General features: G+C 35.6%; 1 protein-coding gene across 3 annotated transcripts in view; it reads left to right on the top strand.

Moving 5' to 3' along the window:
- Window positions 1-22,668, top strand: part of LOC129037901 (protein eyes shut homolog) — a 359,551-nt gene that overhangs the window by 112,884 nt on the left and 223,999 nt on the right. For all 3 annotated transcript variants that reach the window (XM_063666298.1, XM_063666300.1, XM_063666299.1), the window contains one exon: window positions 2,621-2,736. In XM_063666298.1, the coding sequence (XP_063522368.1) occupies window positions 2,689-2,736 (48 nt within the window). In that variant the 5' untranslated portion in view covers window positions 2,621-2,688. The remainder of the gene's footprint in view (window positions 1-2,620; window positions 2,737-22,668) is intronic.

The following is a 22,668-nucleotide window of genomic DNA, read 5'->3' as shown; positions in this document are numbered from 1 at the left end:
TTTCCTTCCTTCTGATAATTTTGTAAGCATCTAATTCCATTATTCAGGTGCATTTTGCTTAAATAACTAGAGTGATTTCTGTTTCTTGTAATGAATCTTGACTAACTTATTTTCTATCCTTGTTTGTTGTCTTTGACCAACACAGCCTTAATGTTTTTCTCAGTTTGACTAGGCTTTAGACAGACCTCTTCCTGACTATAGGGCCTGATCTCCCTTTTCATAGAGCATTTACTTTAGAAAACTTGTAGTTGTAAATTATTTCTCTGTCTCTTTGAGATGTAAATCTTCTCCCAGGCTGTTTCCCAAGGACCTGGGAGTCATTCCTTCAAAAATGTAATCCTGTACTCCGGGGGCTGAGGTGAGAGGATTGCTTGAACCCAGGAGGTTGAGGCTGCAGTGACGTGTGATCACACCCCTGCACTCCAGCCTGGGCACCAGTGTGAGACCCTGTCTCAAAAACAAAACAAAACAAAATGAAACAACAAAAACAACAACAATGAAAGACAAAACAAAACAAAATGTAACCCTGGAACGAGACAAATAGTGCCCCTATTTCCCAGTCTCTTTGGGAGAGTAGAAGAAGTCTAACTTCAGTAAGAGACAGTTAGCAAGTACAGGTGGCCTATTGAAATTGACCAAATTCCCACCCACCCAAACATCCCCCTGGTACTTTTCCGTTAGCTCACCTGGCCTTTAAAAATGTTCGTACTCCCATTTCTTTTAGTGGGGTTGAGTACAAGCTCTCTACTCTATTGTAAAAATCTGTCTCCTATTGCAGTACTCTTCAATGAAGTCTTCTTTGTCTGTATAACTGGCCCAGTGCAATTTTTCTTTTATACTTCCCATCTTATGGTTTAAAGCTTTATCATGTTCTTCACAGTATGAGAAGGAAAGGAAAACTATGTCATTTTAATTGCTTAAAATATATTTTGAAATATTAGATCAGAAGAGGATACAATATATAAAAAATATAAAATACACTGTAATAAATGTGTATAACTACCATGTGTTCTGAGAAATAGAATATTAGCAATAATTCTCGCCACCTCTATATCCCTCCAGGAACATCCCAGTCCCTGAAGTAACTATTCTGAATTTTATATCAGCATTCCTTTAGTATTTGTTAGAGTTTTATTATATATGTATGCATCTCTAAGCAATGTTATAAGTTTCATATGCATTCAAATTTTATAAGAGCAGTTATCAGGGTGTATTTTTATGCAGTATGTTTTTATGCTCAATAATATGTGAGACTCAACTATGTTTGTGAGACTCAACAAAGTCATACTGGCTTTTTATAAACCCTGTGAAGATGTTTTTTTCCATATCACCTTTTATAGCCTCCTTAGTAGAGATCCCTGCAGAATCAGCTCAGCACATGAAAGAGCATTGCAAAGTGGAAAGAGTCTTGGATGAAGATTTATAAACTTAGTCTCTTGGAAGCTATTTCTAAGTTTGATGTGGACATTGCCATGTCTTTTAGACTCAGGCCCTATTTGTTTCTTATAATGAAGTGTTTCAATAAATCATTTCTAAGTACCTCAAAATATGTATTTAATTGTTTTGTTACAATTTATCAGGGAAGAACAATCAGAATATCTTCCTAAGTATAAACAATAATTAAATTTTACATTTCCCAACAGCCAGGGTTCAGATTAAATGCTATTGGACAATACATAGAAAAATAAAGAAAAGTTAAAATGTTGTAATTAGAGTAAGCATAGTCAGTGAGCAGTGACAGCTGCCTGTAAAGACCCATTGTCCCTATGTAGAAGGGTATACTTAGGTTAACATTGATGTTGTGGCTAGCATGTTAGGCATATTAAGATTCATTAGAAGTAATTATCTGATAGGAAAGAATCAATGGTTTCAAAAAATGTTCCTAATATCTATCCAGTAAATCATAGCTGAGATATTAGCTTATGGAGTACTTAGCAATGTTGGTTGATAGGTTGATGATGGAAATAATAAAATGTTTGACTAGCAAAAGCCAAACAAAATACATACAATCAAACTGTGTTTTGGTCTGGAAAATTTTAGATTGTCATGTTTAATGAGAATTCTTACAGCCAATGGCCAAATGTACATAGACACAATACTTAAATTCTATAGAACCACAGTATAACAAATACTAAGTGTAAAATACTAACTGTAATACTACAAGTATTACAAAAAACATTGTATATCTAGATATCTATAGTAGGTGCTTTCCTCTGAATTTAAGGTTCATATTAAGGGAAGTATTAAGTGTCTTTATTCTATTGCTTTCCATGTATTTATTCCAAAGTAAAATAAGTAAAGACATTTGAATATGTAATGTTGAATGGCACCACGGATAAGAGTTGAGACATATCATACATGTACTCACTTTCATTTATACTTAACTATGTGATTTTAGAGCAAATTATTTATTTTCTCTGAGTTTAATTTTCTCATGAGCTAAATAGAGATAGAATAAGAGCTACCTGATAAATTGATCATGAAGATACGCTGAGGTAATTTGTATAAAACATCTAGCATAATTATTTCAAATAGTAAAAGCCAGTAAATATAAGCTATTAGCATAACTGTTTTTATTATCGTTAAAAATTGCATATCTGCTTTGTAATTTGTTGAACAGGATGGTCTGGACACCACTGTGAGAAGGAGCTTGAGTGCATTCCCAACTCATGTGTTCATGAACTCTGCATGGAGAATGAACCTGGCTCCACATGTTTATGCACACCTGGATTTATGGTAAAGATTACTGGTGGTCGTGGTTGTAATAATTTTTTATTCTCTTTGATACACAGTAAATAGTAGAAAATTATATGGTGAAAAATAAGATCGGAGTAGTTAATCTTCAGTGCATCTCTCCTTCTCTGTCTGTGCACGCTACACTTTTCTCAGCATTCCTCTTTCCCTTCTTGTCCATGCATCACTTGCACCCTCAGTCCTTTCTTTCAGAAGAAAAACATTCTGATAAATTGATCCACACCAGGGTGCAAGTGACTTAATGTATTGGCCTTTAATGTCTTAATGCATTTGGAAGGAGGATGCCAGTGGAGGAATTACTTAATACTGTCAAGGTCTTGGCGGAACTTTTATTTTGCCCAAGGACGTAGTACTACTTCCAGGGTTGGGCTCAGCATATTGTATGTCCGAGGAGGACGAATCTGCTTCCTCAGCAAGTTTGAGCTGGCCTGAACTCCATTAGCCCTAGAAATGACTTTCCTTGGTAAAAATGTCTCTATTAAAAAATAGCATTTGACCACAGTCTTTTATTAAAACTGACCGCAGCCCATGAACATAGTGAAAAAACAGCAATTGGTAAGAATGTGTTATCAGAAATTTTAAATGTATATTTATAAATATCATTATTAGACCAGCCTTCACTGAGATTAAGGCTAAATAATTAGAGACGGGGTATAGTCAGGTGACTAGAGTCAGTGCAAGAATAAAGAATCATACTTCAAGCATCTGGCCAGTGTGGATAAAAGATGAACAAGTGTGAAGGGAAGTGTAAATGGAGCTAGAAACTCCTTCTCAGAAGTGAAAGATCAGAAAGGAAAAACCAGAACCAAGAGTCTCTAGACGAGGTTAAGGAATTACATAGAAAAAAATAATCAATAACTGTCACGGAACACAAGATTTTGAAAAATCAATTGTAGAAGGACCTGGGCTTAAGTCCAATGCTGTTTCCTCTTAAAGGATATTCCCAGGGCTCATCTGTTTTGGAGGGATATGAATGAGCTCAAACAGATATCTTCCTTTCTCTGAGAATTCTCTAATTTTGGATTTGCGCTAGGAAAAAGATTTTCTCTTACTGCTCTAAAAGTGATAGATCTTTGGAGAAAAATATCAGATGCTCTGATACTTAAATTGGAAGTTAGTTGGTACCAAGAAGTTATTTTTCTGACACCTCAGATTATACCAATAATGTCTTCCTCAAAGAGTCAGTATAAAGAGCAAAATACTGAGATGTGTCTTTTCTTTAACTGTATCTTCTGCCAGTGCAGCCTTAGATATGTAGAAATCTAAATAACTTAGAAAATCAATGCTTATTTTATATATGATGTTTTCATAAAAACAAATAATTTACTACCAAATATCTACAAAATTTCCTGAAATAGTTAATCTCCTGGTATATGTTCTTTCACATGTGAAATATGAATCTATTAATATTTGAGCTCTTTCTTTAATAAAAAAATCAAATCTGAAGGATAAATACATTAGTACATGTTAGAAATAGAAACATCCCAGAAAATATAGTTTTATAAGACCACATGTCTACTAAATAGGAGAAAATGTTATAGACATAATGCATTTACATTTTAGTAAGGCATTTACTAAATTAATTTCAAATGGATATTTTGCAACCATTCTCTAAGTACTTGAAAGCTGAAACTAAATTTAAAAACTTGTCATAGCAAGAGATAATGTTTGTGTGAATTGCTACAATGAGATAAGGGAGATTCAGCTTTTGCTAATGCATTAGTTATACTTTAAAATGAGTAGCTAAAGATAGGGGAAATTCAGTTTATTGAAAAAGAATTTTAACATTGAAATGTTATTCATGCCAATGCTATAGCAGTATGTATTTACTCTAAATTAGATATTTCTAAGAAATATACTTTTGAAAATCACATGCAAATTATTAATTGGAATAGAAAAGAAAATAATCTGCTGAATTATCAGAAAATCAAATATTCAAAATATTTGATAAAATATTTGTAGCAAGTTAAATTTGTAAATATTGAAATAAAATATTGAATGGATACAGGTATGGAAAATGCATAAAAACATTCGAAAATCACTTTTTAGGTTTATTTTTCCCTCCCCCACTAATCTTGAGTGCAAATGGGATATTAAAAGAATAAAAATCACTATCATGGGAATATGTGAAACTTCATGGGTACTTCATTCACAGGAAGATATCAAACTTGAGAGAGTCTTAAGAATAAAGCAGTTATAAGAATTAGAAAAAAGGTAAATTGATTTGCATTAGTACTAAAAATAAAGTGTGTACAGAGTGTAGGTGAACATGAAAACAGTGTCCATAACAGAGAGTTGACAATGTACGGGGGGTAAGTCATGGCATTCTAGCACTAGAATAGATGGGAAGAGACTAAACATCGCATCAGTTATCACATTCTGTTGGAATGTTTGCTCATTTCTCTGTCAACTCTGAAACACTGTAAACTCCTGAAGGACAAAGATAACGTTGAACGTTACAGTATTCCTAAGAGCACAGAGCACAGTATAGGCGGTCACTAATTTACAATTATTCGACTTTATGATTTTATGAGAGTGACATACATTCAGTAGAAATGGTATTTTGAACATCCCTACAACCATTCTGTTTTTACTTTTAGCACGGCATTCAATAAGTTACATGATCTATTCAATGCTGTAGTATAAAATAGGTGTGGGGTTGAATGATTTTGCCCAAGCTGTCGGCTAATGTAAGTGGACTGAGCAAATTTAAGGTAGACTAGGCCAAACTATGATGTTCAGTAGATTAGGTGTATTAAATGCATTTTCCACTTACAACATTTTCAGCTTTTGATGGGTTTATTGTAATGTAACCCCATCATAAGTCGAGGAGCATCTGTACATGTGTTTTCATTTTGGTCATCATTGTTAAGGTTGTTTTATTAGTGCTCAAATAGCATATTAGTCACAGCTGTTTTAAATTCCCAGTCTGATAATTACGGACTCCCTGCCATACCTGAGTCTGACTTCAATGCTTACTCTGTCTCTGCTATTTTTTTGGCTTTTAGTGTGTCTTTTAATTTTATATTTAAAGACATGATGCATTGAGTAACAAGAACTCAGATAAATAGGCCTGTAGCATAACATTTTATGTTTATCTGGCTAGGAGTCAGGCTGTGTTTGCTATGCTATAGCCATAGGTGTCAGAGGTTAAAATTTCCTCTTATATTTTTATTTTCATCTTGCCTGTTGTATTTTGGTTTCCTTAGAAAATTCTTCTTAAAGAAGTGTGAGGTGTGGAGTTCTTTCAGTTGTAATCTCCAGTTGTTATAAAAGATCCCTGTTGATATGGCAGTAAGGTGTGGGGAGAGGGTAGGCCTTTAACAGTCCTATGATTAGGTCTCAGTCTTGGTGATTCTGTGCCTCTGGGCTGTGACCTTCAAATGTGCTTCTCTGTACCCCATTCCCTTAGGTGAGACAGAAAAGCTACAGAAGGCTGGAGTTGGGTATTTCCCTTCCCACAGGTCAATTAAGCTCTGGTAAAATAGTTTCACTTGAGGACAAGCCTTGTTAAGAGGAGCAGGATGCTCTGGGAGTCTTCAAAATGGCTATTCTCTCCTCTCCATGCTGGAAGCATGACGGGATTTTTCTCCAAACCTCACTGTGAGAACTCTGTAGTATTTTTGAACGTAAAGTTCATTACAGTGTGGGATATTCCCTAAGAGTGGGCTCCCCTGTAGTTTCTAACTAACTCTCAAGCTCGTACACACTGAGCCTCCAGCATTTCATCAATTACAGTTTGTTTTTCTACCCTGGTTTTGGCTCCAGCAGAGGTTTCTGCTTCTGAATTTCTGCTCTGGTAAGCTATGATTATTTGTACCTGCCTGACTGTCTCTCCAATGTTTGCGGGCAGAAGTTTTCCTTTAATGGGAAATGATCTCAATTTTCTTAAAAATCTAAGAAGAGTTGATTTTTGGTTTGTTCAGCTTTTCTCTTATTGTGTAGATGGGAATGATGACTTCCAAATTCTCTATACGCCAGACCAAAACCCAGAATTTTGTGATTGTTTTAGAATGAAAGGACCTATGAATATATTTATTAAGAAAACATGAATGGATTTTCTTTCATTCATGTAATTCAATGTGTCTTTTAAAAAAAGGATTTTATTGTTCTAATTAGGCTTCTCAGGTATCTCAACTTGAATGGTTGTCCTGTTTTTCAGAGTCACTAGAAGCCTTTATGGGATTGTTCAAAAGTCATTAATTTGGCAATCAGATTCTCCATTAACATGTAAAAAATTAAAAATTAAAAATTGTCTTGCATGTGTACTCTAATTACACCAGCTGATACAGTAGCACATGCAATCTGTGTAAAGAACATTCAAATAATTCAAATAATTGAAATATGTTTGTATTGAATTTTTAATTGAACATGAAACAACAAAGCATAATTCAAAGCAATAAGGCTTTTACCTAACAATTTGTAGCAATTCTTTTCACATTAAATCCTTTTATGTTCACCTGAACTTCCCTCTAACATCTTTCTTCTCAGAGATCTTCAGAAAAATGGCACTTTTTTTCCAGATTCCTTTTATTTAAGCTACTTTAAAAGTTTCACTACTTAGGTCATCATAAAAAAATGTTAATTCAGCTACATATTTACAGGATTAGATAGGATTAATATTACTACAATTATTCATGTTTAATGATGAAGAGTGATGTGGGAGGTAAATAGTCACTGCTGGATAGGGAGATGGGAAGCTGTTTTTTTCTTTATTTCTAAGAATTAATTTTTTGAAGATAACATTAAAAGTCTGAACTCTCAGGTTTTTCTTAATGTTTAGAGCTATGACAATCTCTGACAAGCTGATAATTAGTGAAGATTATTCGTTTAAGCAGATCTAATTACAAAAGTGATTCCAAACAAGATTAAAGTACTTACATCATTTTGAAATTCAACTATTCTGTAAAAGAATTTAAATGACAGAATACAATTTCTGAATGTCCTATACTTGCTTAAGAATTCAAGAAAAATGATCATTCTGTTTTTCATTTGATCAGAACTGCTCATTTCTTCCTCAGTAAATGAAATTCTGCCAAACAAGATTGATCTCCATGCATTAACCGATGAGTGTCTATTGGTCAGGCTTATTGTGTTTTGTAAATGATAGAGTCGACGAAAGTGTTAATTACAGCCCTTAAATTAAAACACAGATATTTATATAGTGTGGAAGCTGTACTTGTATTAAAATGAGGAAAAAATGGAGAAACTATTTTCTGAAAAAAAAAAAAAAGGGTTCTGAGTTCTACAGAAGGACAGCCTATTTGCGGTATTAAGTTTTTAAATGTCATCTTCATTAGTTGATGCAGTTTCTTCCTAGCCTCAATGGTCTTTACAATTTGGCATGATTTTGCAGTGGCTGGTACCGGTTGTTCCTTTCCATGTTTAGTGCTTCCTTCAGGAGCTCTTTTAGGGCAGGCCTGGTGGTGACAAAATCTCTCAGCATTTGCTTGTCTTTAAAGGATTTTATTTCTCCTTCACTTGTGAAGCTTAGTTTGGCTGGATATGAAATTCTGGGTTGAAAATTCTTTTCTTTAAGAATGTTGAATATTGACCCCCACTCTCTTCTGGCTTGTAGAGTTTCTGCCGAGAGATCAGCTGTTAGTCTGATGGGCTTCCGTTTGTGGGTAACCCTACCTTTCTCTCTGGCTGCCCTTAACATTTTTTCCTTCATTTCAACTTTGGTGAATCTGACAATTATGTGTCTTGGAGTTGCTCTTCTCGAGGAGTATCTTTGTGGCGTTCTCTGTATTTCCTGAATTTGAATGTTGGCCTGCCTTGCTAGATTGGGGACGTTCTCCTGGATAATATCCTGCAGAGTGTTTTCCAACTTGGTTCCATTCTCCCCATCACTTTTCAGGTACACCAATGAGATGTAGATTTGGTCTTTTCACATAGTCCCATATTTCTTGGAGGCTTTGTTCGTTTCTTTTTATTCTTTTTTCTCTAAACTTCCCTTCTCGCTTCATTTCATTCATTTCATCTTCCATCACTGATACCCGTTCTTCCAGTTGATCGCATCGGCTCCTGAGGCCTCTGCATTCTTCACGTAGTTCTCGAGCCTTGGGTTTCAGCTCCATCAGCTCCTTTAAGCACTTCTCTGTATTGGTTATTCTAGTTATACATTCGTCTAAATTTTTTTCAAAGTTTTTAACTTCTTTGCCTTTGGTTTGAATTTCCTCCTGTAGCTCGGAGTAGTTTGATCATCTGAAGCCTTCTTCTCTCAACTCGTCAAAGTCATTCTCTGTCCAGCTTTGTTCCGTTGCTGGTGAGGAACTGTGTTCCTTTGGAGGAGGAGAGGCACTCTGCTTTTTAGAGTTTCCAGTTTTTCTTCTCTGTTTTTTCCCCATCTTTGTGGTTTTGTCTACTTTTGGCCTTTGATGATGGTGATGTACAGATGGGTTTTTGGTGTGGATGTCCTTTCTGTTTGTTAGTTTTCCTTCTAACAGACAGGACCCTCAGCTGTAGGTCTGTTGGAGTTTGCTAGAGGTTCACTCCAGACCCTGTTTGCCTGGGTAACAGCAGCGGTGGCTGCAGAACAGTAGATTTTCGTGAACCATGAATGCTGCTGTCTGATCGTTCCTCTGGAAGTTTTGTCTCAGAGGAGTACCCGGCTGTGTGAGGTGTCAGTCTGCCCCTACTGGGGGGTGCCTCCCAGTTAGGCTGCTCGGGGGTCAGGGGTCAGGGACCCACTTGAGGAGCAGTCTGCCCATTCTCAGATCTCCAGCTGCGTGCTGGGAGAACCACTGCTCTCTTCAAAGCTGTCAGAGAGGGACATTTAAGTCTGCAGAGGTTACTGCTGTCTTTTTGTTTGTCTGTGCCCTGCCCCCAGAGGTGGAGCCTACAGAGGCAGGCAGGCCTCCTTGAGCTGTGGTGGGGTCCACCTAGTTCGAGCTTCCCAGCTGCTTTGTTTACCTAAGCAAGCCTGGGCAATGGCGGGCGCCCCTCCCCCAGCCTCGCTGCAGCCTTGCAGTTTGATCTCAGACTGCTGTGCTAGCAATCAGCGAGACTCCGTGGGCATAGGACCCTCTGAGCCAGGTGCGGGATATAATCTCCTGGTGCGCCGTTTTTTAAGCCCGTTGGAAAAGCGCAGTATTAGGGTGGGAGTGACCCGATTTTCCAGTTGCTGTCTGTCACCCCTTTCTTTGACTAGGAAAGAGAACTCCCTGACCCCTTGCGCTTCCCGAGTGAGGCAATGCCTCGCCCTGCTTCAGCTCGCGCACGGTGCACTGCACCCACTGTCCTGCGCCCACTGTCTGGCACTCCCTAGTGAGATGAACCTGGTACCTCAGACGGAAATGCAGAAATCACCCGTCTTCTGCGTCGCTCATGCTGAGAGCTGTAGACCGGAGCTGTTCCTATTCGGCCATCTTGGCTAAGTCAAAAAACTTAAATGTCATTTTCAAAATAAACCTAACACAGAAGACACCAGTATAGCAAGACAGACAAACATTTTGATGTATGTCTATGTTTCTGGTCTTTATTTTCCCATGTGATAAAGCCATCAATATTATTAATAAATATTTACCAAGTATTTTCTGTGTTTGAGATGACTTGTTCTACTAAAAAATATTTATTATCTCTTAATAGGAAATAAAGCAAAGATGCAATTTTAGACAAACTCATAATTCTCTTTTAAATAGATATTTTTGTGGTTTTGACATTTATCCTTATTTGAATTCAAGTAATTTGTATTTTAGATCAGTCAAAACACATCCTTTGGATACTCACTAAAACAATGTATTTGGAAAACTTATAAAGAAATACATATACACTAGTCTTACATTCAAATTAAGGAAAAGAGTACAGGCTCACATCCTCTTGCAATGCACTAAAAAAAATCAATAATGCTCTTATTTGGGTGAAATTTGATACTTTGCTCTAATATATGTTGAGCACCATTTTTTGCAGATCCTTATAATAATATGAAAATCAATTAGTTTCAGTTTGTTATCCAAAGAGAACATTCAGCTGTATGGAAGAGACAAATAATGTGTGGGATAATAAGGAAGTCAGCATTGGGTACAAAATGCAGGAAACTGTATGATGAGGGAAATAAAAGCATTAGCTAGGACACTTATTTGGTAGTAATATTAAAAAATAATAAAGCAATTGGCGAACTCTGAGTAAAGTAGTTGTTAGAAAAGATTTCTCAATGGACAAAAGATAATGGCTTCCTCCTAAGGATTAGAAAGGTATCTCTAAAAGCGCTGAAACTTAATCTGCACCACATAGTGGAAGTCCACCCTGAGGGTTTGCTCAGTACTGCTAATGAGAATGCTAAATATAAAATAGCCATAAGAAATAAGGCTCAGTCTGCTTCTCAGGATGAGTTTTACCACAAACAACAAAAAAATACACAAAAAATGTATTTTCCTCTCCCCAGATCAGTTAGGCACTGGTAACAGAGAGCCAAGATCCTAGCTTTTATGAAATCTACCACCTAACAAGCAGAGGATGCATGGGGGAAGAAACAAAATTATTGTGTTTATTTATTTGTTAATTTGTTTATGAGCAGTAATGAGTGCTATGGGGAAGAAAAAGATGGAGGGATTTGTGTTCTGAGCATTTCTAAGCAACACAGTGACAGTATTTTGTAATGCAAGGTATGTGAGGGTTTTGGAGGAGGAAATTGTGCAAACTAGAATAAAAACATAAATATTAATGAAAAGAGGAAGTTTTCTGTATTAAGTAAGTATAATGTAGAATGAAAAATGTAGTTTAATATTTTCAGAAGTAGAATATTTAAAATAAGTTGCCTTACATTTTATTATGGCACAACTGTGATGTACAATTTAAATGTCTTACAACTTGCTGGTTGCAGTGGCTCATGCCTGTAACCCCAGCACTTTGGGGAGCCAAGGCGGGTGGATCACTTGAGGTCAGAAGTTTGAGATCAGCCTGGCCAACATGGTGAAACCCTGTTTCTACTAAAAATACAAAAATTAGCCAGGCGTGGTAGTGGCTGTCTGTAATCCCAACTACTGGAGAGGCCAATGCACAAGGATCGCTTGAACTGGGGATTCGGAGCTGGCAGTGAGCCAAGATCTTGCCACTGCGCTCCAGCCTGGGCGACAGAGTGAGACTCAAAAAAAAAAAAAAAAAAATTCTTACAACAGTAGTGTTTATTGGTAAATGGAGTATGGTAAAATAATGACCACCTCATAGACCTATGTAGATATTAAAGATAATGAATGCCCACCTTTCATCTTTATGCATCAGATTTTTGCTTAATGTGGCTGGTGGAAGAATGTATTTGGTAGAAACCCAGAATATATTTAATGTCATATATTGACTCAAAAAAGTAATGGCTTAACATTTTAGACTTCAATTAGATGGAAAATTCTCTGAGCCTGTTTCTTCACTTATAGCATGAACATGTGGATGAATTAAAATCTTGGCCATATTGAAGATAACATTGTTAACCCATTGGAGAGCTGGGCACAGAATTTTAAATGCCCATACTTACAGACTGGTAGATCAGTTTTCTTTCCTCTATGCCGTAAATCTTATCCATTTATTTTTAAGATAGATAACTAAATGCAATATCCATTTATTTTTAAGATAAATAACAATATATAATGTGTGTGTATGTATATATATATATATATATAGATATATCTATATAGATATATATAGATATATCTAGATATATAGAGATATATATAGATATATATAGATATATATCTAGATATATATAGATATATATCTAGATATATATAGAGATATATATATAGATATATATAGATTAGATATATATATAGATATATATATAGATATATATATAGATATATATATATAGATATATATATATAGATATATTTAGACAAGGTCTTTCTCTGCTGCCAAGCCTGGAGTGCAGTGACATGATCATAGCTCACTGCAGCCTCAAACTTCTGGGCTCAAATGGTTCTCCTGCCTCAACCTACAGAGTAGCTGGAACTACAGACATGTGTCCCCACAACCAGCTAACTTTTTATAACATTTTTTGTAGAGATGAGGTCTCACTATATTGCCAGGCTTGTCTGAAACTTCTGGCCTCAAGCACCCGTCCTGCTTCAGCCTCCCAAAATGCTGGGATTATAGGCATGAGCTACCGTGTCTGTACAAAGATATTATTAAGCTACTCTCTAAAATAAAAACAGATTGGATTCCAAAATCCATTCTGAAGTCCTACAACTTTGCCATAGCCTACAAGGCTGTGTGCAGTTTGGCCCCTTCCTGATAACTTCTCTAGCCTCACTTCCTCCTGATCTTCTAACTCTGTACTGTAGCCCCCTATTTAGGCTTCAGTTTCTCAAATATTCCCTTCAAAATTCTGGCTGTGTGTCTTTGCACGTGCTACACTTTAACTAGAATGATCTCCAATCCTTCTTGCCCACTATTCCAATTCTACTCATCTTTCAGGTTTTAGCATATGTCCCTCTTTTTCAGGTAAACCTCATAATACTGCCACAACATGTGCTTAGGTAACTTTTTTTTTTCTTAAACTATTTTCTGGAAGAGCTTCAGGTACACAGAAAAAGTGAGCAGAAAATACAGACAGTTCTCATATATCCCTCCCTACACACATGCACAGGCTCCCTCACTATCAACATCCCATGACAGAGTGGTACATTTGTTACAATCAATAAATCTATATTGCACCATTATCACCCAAAGTCTGTAGTTCACATTAGACTTCACTCTTGGTCTTGTACATTCTTTGGGTCTGAACAAATGCATAATGACATGTAACCACCATTATAGATACAGAATAGTAACAATGCCCTAAAAATCCTCTGTGATCCCCCTGTGAATTCCTCTGTCCCCTCCATCTCTGGCAATCATTGATCTTTTCAGGGTCTTCATAGTTTTGCATTTGTAAGGATGCCGTATAGTTGAAGTAATACAGTATATAGCCCTTTTAGATTGGCTTCTTTCACTTAATAATGGGGATTTAATATCCTTCCAGGATTTTTTCATGGCATGAGGGCCCCTGTCAGGGCTGAATAATGTTCCATTGTCCAGATGTACCATGGTTTATCCGTTCAACCTACTAAAGTTTTTCTTGATTGTTTTCAAGTTTTGACAATCATGAAAAAGGCTGTTATAAATATTCTTGTGGAGTTTTTTGTGTGAACATGTTTTCAATTCGTTTGCTATACATCGAGGCACACACTCACTGGATTATATAGTAATAGTGTGTTTACTTAGAAACTGCCCAAATGTTTTCTAAAACTTTTGTACCATTTTGCATTCCCACAAGAAATTAGGCGCATTTTATAATTTGTCTTCATAGCAATTACTCAAATTGTAATTCATCAATTATTTTTGTGGCTATATATTTATTGTTTGACCAACTACTCTCACCCCCCTTCCTCTCCTTCTCTATTCCCTTCTCCCTCTCTGGTCTGCTTTTCTCCTCTTCAACAAGTTCCGTAAAACAGGAACTGTGCACATATTACCTACTTCTGTTCTCCAGGCAGATACAACATAGTAGATTCTAAATAAAATTTTGTTGATTATTATACATGAACAAAAACATGAATGGATTACAATTATTGTGGTGTTAATCACAACTAAGCACAAGAATTTGTGGAACAGTCTGTTGCATGCAATATCATACACTGTTAAAGATATAATGCATTGTTTTCTACAATAATATTTAGAGTGATTTAAAATATCACTTGAGCCATAAGCTTCCATTAAAATGTTATTATTTATGAAGGAAGCCTAACTATTTGCCAGGCTAAATGTCTTGGATACTTTACCCTATTGAATGATTAAAACAATTTTGCGATTTAAGAATCATTATTTATTCCTATGGTGATGATGAGGAAACAGGCTCAGAAATATTGGACACTTATTCATAGATAGCAAATGTTAGAATGTAGTTTGTCCAGTGAATCCAAACCCTATATCCATGGGCACTATGTCAGAAAGTTTTCACTCTGCAACCAAAATACAGTTCTAGATCTTTTCACTCTGAGCCATGCTTATATTTCTTTTGGTGAGCAAAGACTACATTAGCTTATATAAAGATTAGCTTATATATTCTGTTATGGCCTGAGTGTTTGTATCTCCCTCACCCAAATTCAAATGTTGAAGTTTTAACCCCTAAGACTATGGTATTACAATGTAGGGCTTTTGGGAGGTGATTCAGTCATGAGGGTGGAGTACTCATGATTGGGATGAGTGCTCTTATAAAAAAGCTGCAGATAACTAGATAGTTAGTCCCTTCCAGCCTATGAGGACATAGCTAGAAGGCACCATCTGTGAGAAAGCCCAGACACTAAACATCCCTCAGCTGGTACTTCCCAGCCTCCTGATCTATGAGAAATAAATTTCTGTTATTTGTAAGTCAACCAGCTTATGGTATCTTTTGTTACAGTAGCCTGAACAGACTAAGACATAGTTCCTTCATTTTTTTTTTTTTTTTACTAAAACTTCTCTTCTTCACATGGTTCTTACATGATAACAAATGGAACTGTGCATTTTACACCTCCTAGCTTATTCTATAAATAATTAAATTCTGGCAAGGCAGTGGGAGAAAATATAACTTGCATCTATTGCATTTTTGATGGTAAAAACCAATCTCTGTTTCTCTGCTTTTTCTGGCATTGCCACTGAGAAACGGCAGGGTTTTATACTTCTCTTTTGGCTTAGGAGTCTTTTTTTTATTCATACAGAAACCACCTGCTTTAAGCTTTTCCCCCCTTAATTAAAAATAAATGAAACTATGAAAAGAGTCAATGTGTAGGAAAGAAGACCTGTTGATTGTTGCTCTCCATGCAGCTCAGGGATACTGACGTACAGCACAGCATATCTTGCTTGCTGCTTTTGATATACTTTGGATGTTAGATGGTGTCCTTGTATGATAGTGTTTGATTTGGTTTTGCCTTATTTTCTGTAACTGTTTTCATGTCATTTGCACTTGAATTCCCAAGTAAGGAGAGGGCTGTGTGCACATTCCCAGAGTTTGAAGATTAGCTTCAAAGACATTCTAACTATAAGGCTGACTCACTTCAATCTGAAAGGAGAAAGAAAATATGTATTGCCACAGTATGTTGTAGAAAATGAGAGAGGCTTGAAAGTGTTCAGAAGACATTGTTCTTAATGTTCTAAAATGAAGATGCCAACTTTATGTTTCTAATGATAAATTAGTTAAAGATAAGTATAAAATGATCAGTGTATTCATTGGTGTGTGACAACTGTGGCTGTTTGGGTTGGTATAGAATAATACTCCATGGGAGAAATGGATAAACAAATGATAATATATTAACTAATATGTGTTGATAGAGGTATAAACACAAGATGCTATGGATGGCAAAATAAAGGTATGCGGTCCAAATTTGTTTGCTCAGATTGGCTCAAGTAATAGTCCCTATAGGAGGTCAAGTGTACCAAGTCTGCTTGAATATAAGGAGACATTGTTCTGGGGAGAACAGGTAGGAAAGCTTGCAAGTTACTTTCAAGGAGTGTGAATGGAAAGATGTAAGTTATGCTATTTTTTAAATATCCTTTATGACACATATTTTAGCACTTAATATGTGTATATTATCGAACTTAGATTCTAACAACTATTTAAGATTTTTTATCCAAATAAACTCAAATTTGTAGAGAAGAGATACAACATGCAAAAAAACAATTATAACACAGAAAAGAAATGGGTAAGCAGCATAAAATGTAAACACATAACATTATACAGATTCAGAGAATGAGGACATTATTTCCAATGGAGGAATGTAAGATGTTTCATGAAATAAATGTCTTTTCTCAGGAGCAGTCAGTTGAACATTGTGTGACTTAAGAAAAGCTTCTCTAAATGGTGTAGATATTTGGTGGTAAGAAAAAGAAAGTTTTAAATTTCTACTTGCCAGTTCTCAAAAATCAATTATTGGGATCCTCACATTGATGACCCACTAATTTACCTATAGTGTCTGCTATTCCACGCATTCTTACCAAAATAGTAGGAAAGATCAAACAATTTGACTTCTGAAATGTTTCATGGCTCTTTTACTTGTACATACTCAGGGTTCTGTATCAGATATCAGTTTCTAGGACTGGTGAGTCATAAACAGTGGTCTCAGGGAAATCTTTCAGGTATTTGATTTCAATTAGGTGAGAATTTAGAAAAAAAAAATTCAGAGGATGCTATTGACAGCAGGACCGCAGAGTTTTAGTTATGTTATATATAACTATATATATTAGTCACACTGATAATTTGCACCTGTAGTAATTATGTGTTATTAAATTGTTCTGATATGACGACTGACACAGAGTAATCTCTTGATTTTACTATTTGGAGTTAAATACAAAGTACTTAAATTTAAATTAAAAACAATTGTATTTCCAATATGAACTTGGCCATAACCAAGCATATAACTTTAACATTCAAACTTTTTTTGCTTTTAAAACTCAATATCTACAAATGTAGTTAGTGTATAGAAGGCAATTGGCACTTCTTTGATTAGGATCATGGATATCGAAAATAATTGACATGTAATTAAACTTAATCATTGTGAAAAGTTGAGAAAATCCCATATATTTAAAATTTGGGGGTAACCTAAATAAGTTTCTCACCATGTTTTCAATAAGAAAAATCAATATTCAATAAGAAATGGCTGGTGATATTGTGTGCTAGATTAAATTGTTTTACTTTTTTCCAAGAAGAGTGGTAAGCCAGTGATGACTTTTTGAACTGAGGAATCACCTGGTCAGACTTTTATTTTGAAAGATAACTCTGGCATATAGTTGTTACATAGACAATGTGCTTTTGAGACCTTGCCTCTAAAACAATGCATCTTGACCTCTTGCCTCATCAACTTTCTGCAGCAATATTTGTTGCCTGAGCATCTGTCTCTAGTATTAACCTTGACTTCTCCCTGAGCGATGCTTTCCATTTCCCTTCTTATTGCACCTTCTTTTGGATAGACTAGAAACAAAAGTGAGATTCAGTGCATTCCTTAGGATCCTTATTCCTGAATTCTTTAGTCCGCTAGAAGATCTCCTTGCAGATTAAAATTACACAGCAAATCAATGAACTTGTGCTTTCAAAAGCATTGCCATTGAAGCAAATCCCCTGAAGTTCTGATAGCCAAATTCAATAAGGAAAAATAAAACTATCCTTAAAGTTTTCACTACCAATTATCAGACACCAGGGAAGAAGTGACTATTTCATGTTTATATTGTTGTCACCCCATAAAACTTAGATGGATCTTGTGTGCTTCTACTCTGTGGAAAATTTCACAAATTCTTGATGTTCTTCAGACTTCATACAAATTTATAAAGTTATGGACCTATAGCTTTTATTCATGGTCTTTGATTTTATTCTCCTCTTTAACCTTGAGAAAGATGAAGACTGATTTGAATTAACAATTAATTGACTGACATACTTGAAAATGTTTTGAAAAGTTTGGGCCATACATTGTTATGTTATCAGACAGAAAACATCATTATCATCCTCCCCTAGGAAAAGACATTTTAAACTTTCATGACAGGATATTGTGGATAAGCTAGGAAAATAAATAAAACAATGTTACATTGCAGTGTCCCAGGCAATGACTCTCAGGAACCATTATAGATGAATTATTCTAAACTGAGAGAAAGAGACAGAGATACAGAGAGCGAAGCACATAAATTTGATGCAACATGTTCCACCCAAAAATAAAAAAAAAGAGAGAGAAATAATGCAGATTAGGGGAATGAGAATTCCTGTTGTGTGTTGTCAAGTTGTCATAAGGGAAGAAAAGAATACCAGCATTATATATATTCTTGAGAGCTTGGCCACCTTTTTGGTAGATGCTTGAGGCAGAGAACACACACACACAGACACACACACACACACACACACACACACACACACACACACAGAGGTATTCATTTACTTTAGTACTACACACAGCCTAAGCAGAGGGATAATTCATGTGATCTGTAGTACTATCTATATAATCCGTTAAGATAGACTCTGTACGGAGGACATGCGTAGATCACACTTACTTCTTCAGATCTGACCACTGACTCACCTCCACAGAACCAGTTTGAATGATGACCATCTACTTCTGGGAGCCCTATCACATATAGAAAACTACATGAAGGGGCTTTCCTTTCTGGAGTCTTAGATAACATCTTTTTTAGATCACAGGGTTTATATGAGGCTGTATAAGATTTTGATAAACAGCCTGCAGGGTTTGGAAATCTAAGAAAGACTTCACCAGACTCCTCTAAAATTCTGAATGATTTCCTGTCTAATGGATTTTTTCAACAAGGGCGAAGTTCTGTGTGCTCTTGGGAGGCAACAGAGGTTTTCTAGGCACTTTGGGATCTCCTGATCTCTAATTTCACTCTTTCCGCTTCAACTCATTATGTATCAGTCTCAGTGAAACAAAATCTCTGTGGGGTTATGCTCTTGAAATGAAGAAGAAAAAGGAAGAGGAGCAGCAGTAGGATAAGAAAGAAGAGAAGGAGGATAGAGTAGAAGTCGGGGAAAGAGGAGGAAACAGAAGAAAAGAAAAAGAAAAGCTAAATGGAACTAATTATTTTGTCCTGTGAGCACTTTTTTCCTATAAATCTTTCCTGGTTTAAAATAGTTATCCCAAAAAGGGCCAGAGCTACCAGGTAGGGCAGCGTTTGAACCTGGAGGCACTATCTTGTGGAAGATTAGCATCCATGATATTACATATTCTAATGTCCTAGCCTTGTATAGCTCATCAGGAAGTCCACCCAACACAATTGCCAACAAAGAGGCAATAGGACCTATTCTTCTACCAGCTTGCATTTTTCCTCTAGTGACTTGCTAAGCAACCAGAAAAACTCACCCAGGGCTCTGTTTTTATTAGTCCCTAAAGCCTAGGAGCTACCTGACACATGTTTAAGTAGGGTGGTTGTAAATGGCTTTGAGATTACTTAGTTTTCCAATTGCTAAATTTTCAAATAATTTACCACTTATTTTGAGCTCGTGTTTGGCAGCATTAAACATTTCTTAATGAAAGATCTTGGAAAAGGGGGAAAATGTTTCTTGATGCATGTTTAAATGGGATAGTGGTAAATGGCTTTGAGCTTACTTAGTTTTCAAATTGCTAAATTTTCAAATAATTTACCAATTCTTTTGAGCTCATCTTCAGCAGCATTAAGCATTTCTTAATGATAGACCTTGGGAAAAGGGGAAAATGTTTCTTAAGTGTAGAGGACACAGAGAAAGAGTGTAATAGTGCTAATTACACTTCCATTTCATCTGTCATCTCTGGTTTCAGGACAGACTATTCACATGATGTGGCCCTTATTTCTCAGACTAAGGTTGATGACTCTTGTAGCTCAAGACTGGTGCCTATTGAACTCTCATATTTGGTTGGTTGTTTTTCTTGTAATATAACGGCATCTAAAGGGCCATCCTGTGTTTCAAATTTTAATTAAACAAGTTATGGGTAAAAATACTTACATTTTGCTTGCTCAACTCTCTAACCTAATTTATAGAGGCAATTTTGTAAATATAATTTTATATTCATTCAACAAACACTAATTGGTTAGCAGCATACAAATAGTGTGCTGAATACAATGCAGGATAGAATGGAGATAGGCTGCTACCTAGTGACATTTACAGTGTACCAGGAATGACATATAAATCAAGGCAATAGAAAAATAAAATATAATTCAAACTGTATTTAGTAGTCAGAAGGAAAAGAAAAAGTTATTGTGATAGAAAAATAATGTAGATAGTAGAAAAGTTTTCTCTAAGGAAGGGACCTTTAAGTTATAACCTGTGGGATAAAAAGAAATAATCCAAAGGAAGAGTGAGGGTATGGATGTGCTGTCAGATGTATCAGCATAAACAAGGGTCAAGGGCAGGAAAAGATCTTGTCCTGTATGGGACAGTAAAGAGTGGATAATGGGAGTTGAGCACAGTAACTATGGTGGGGGCAAAAGTACAGAAGTGCCTGTAGAAGTAAACAGGGTCAGGTTAGGTTGAGAGTCAGAAAAATAGTAATTAGTTTGAATTTTATTCAAGTGCAATTGACATACATACTAACAAGCTTTTTCAAAAGGGAAATGATGTGATCTTATTCAGGTTCTTAAAATATCCCTATTCTTCCATAAAGAAAGATCTAGAAGGAGGTTAAAAGTGGGAGTGAAGAAACCAGCTAGGCTCTAACAATTATTATGTAAAAGATAATGATGGTTTGATATTTGTGACAAAGCAAATTCAGAGAAAAGGCTGGATTTGAAATGTGTTATAAAAGAAAAATTAGCAAGACATTGTACTGAGTAGATGTGTGAGATAGGAGATAATGAAAAATCAGGGAGGACTTCAGCAATAGAGTAATGATAATAAATTTCCTGTGATGGGACAGGTGGTTGGAGGAACATGTTAGAATGGAGGGACTGAATCAGCAGTTCAATACTGTACATGTTATGTTTAAGGTACCCATGAGATATTTAAATAATGATTCTAAATAAGCAATTGGTTATATAAAAATGTATTTCAGAGAAGTGTGAAGTAGAGATATAATTTTGGGACTCATCAATATATGATATCTTTATAGCCTTTTTGAATATATGACAATGCTTCTGGGGAGAATGGAGAAAGAAAAAAGTTGAATACTAAGCCATGATAAATTCCAAACTAGAGGCTACAAAGAGAAGGATCCAGCAGAGGAGATTGATAATGAATAGGAGAAAGAGGTAGAAGGTTAGAGAGAAACCAAGTTTTTTAGAAGGTGGTAGTTAAGTATGTAGATGATTTGAATAAGATGAAGATCAAAAACTGTGCTTTGTATTTAACAGCACAATAGGATTTCTGGAATTTCACTATAATAGTCCTAGTGGCAAGAAGACATGAAAGCTAGATTAGAGTGGCTTGAGGAAAGAATGAAAAGTTTAGATGATTTAATGAATATTCCCTTCAATACATTTATCTACAAAAAGGAAAAAGAAATATGTATGTACTTAGATAAATGTGTGTTTTCAATATGTTTCTCTTAGTTTTTTCCAATAAATGTTTACTGACCATCAAGTACATCAGTATGTGCCAGCCATCATATTAACCCCGGCTATTCAGTGGAAAATGTAACATAGTCCCCTGCCTAGGGGCACTGGTAGTATGCTGGAAAAGACATATAAATCAATTTAGCATAACAACAGGAATGCCATTAAAAACTATAATTATTATCATGAACCCTACATATTGATTTTGTATGGAAAAATCTTTTTAAAAACCTAGAAACTAAAATATTTATCTAGCCCAGTAACATAGCACAAACATATCTCAGTATTACATGTTTTGGAGCAAACTATTCTTAACATTTGATATTTGATTATTACTAGAGTTTTTTATTATTACGGGTAAATGATATCTTCAGAATATTATTCTCACTTTCTGGTTGCCACCTACTTTGCCTTTTGTCTCCCAATCAAGTTAGATAACCACATAGAGAAATATCCTATGTATCTTTTATAGAACACTGAATCTGTTAATATTTTAATGAGGAAAACAGAAACCATTTCTAACACTTAAATAATAGAGAGAATTGGATATACAGGTGAAAAAAAAGAGAGCTGAAAATAACCAGAGGTTAGTGAGGTAAACAGAGGTCAGCAATGGCATGAAACCATTCAAAGTAGGCTGGAAAGACACAGGGAAGAGGAACAAGTCACCTGAAGGATGCTGGATTTTTTCTGTATTATGTACTCCTTATTTCACGTAGAAAATAAGGATAAGCCACAACATTTTATCTTCAAATGTTACTGTCAATAAAGTGGAATATACTAACAGTCCACTGGATTGTAAAGTCATTGAGATAATAGAAAATGTTTTGCCCAGATCTTAAAACATGGTTTGTGATGATTAAATTTAATTGGCAGTGATGTTTGTTAAGTAGACTGTCAGAGTACAAGATTGTTTTAGCTTTATTACCTAAAATAATCAACTTTAGCATA

This window comes from Pongo pygmaeus, chromosome 5 (assembly GCF_028885625.2).
Source record: "Pongo pygmaeus isolate AG05252 chromosome 5, NHGRI_mPonPyg2-v2.0_pri, whole genome shotgun sequence".
NCBI lineage: Eukaryota > Metazoa > Chordata > Mammalia > Primates > Hominidae > Pongo > Pongo pygmaeus.
Note: the sequence above shows the minus strand (reverse complement) of the source record. Positions and strands in the feature narration are given on the sequence as shown.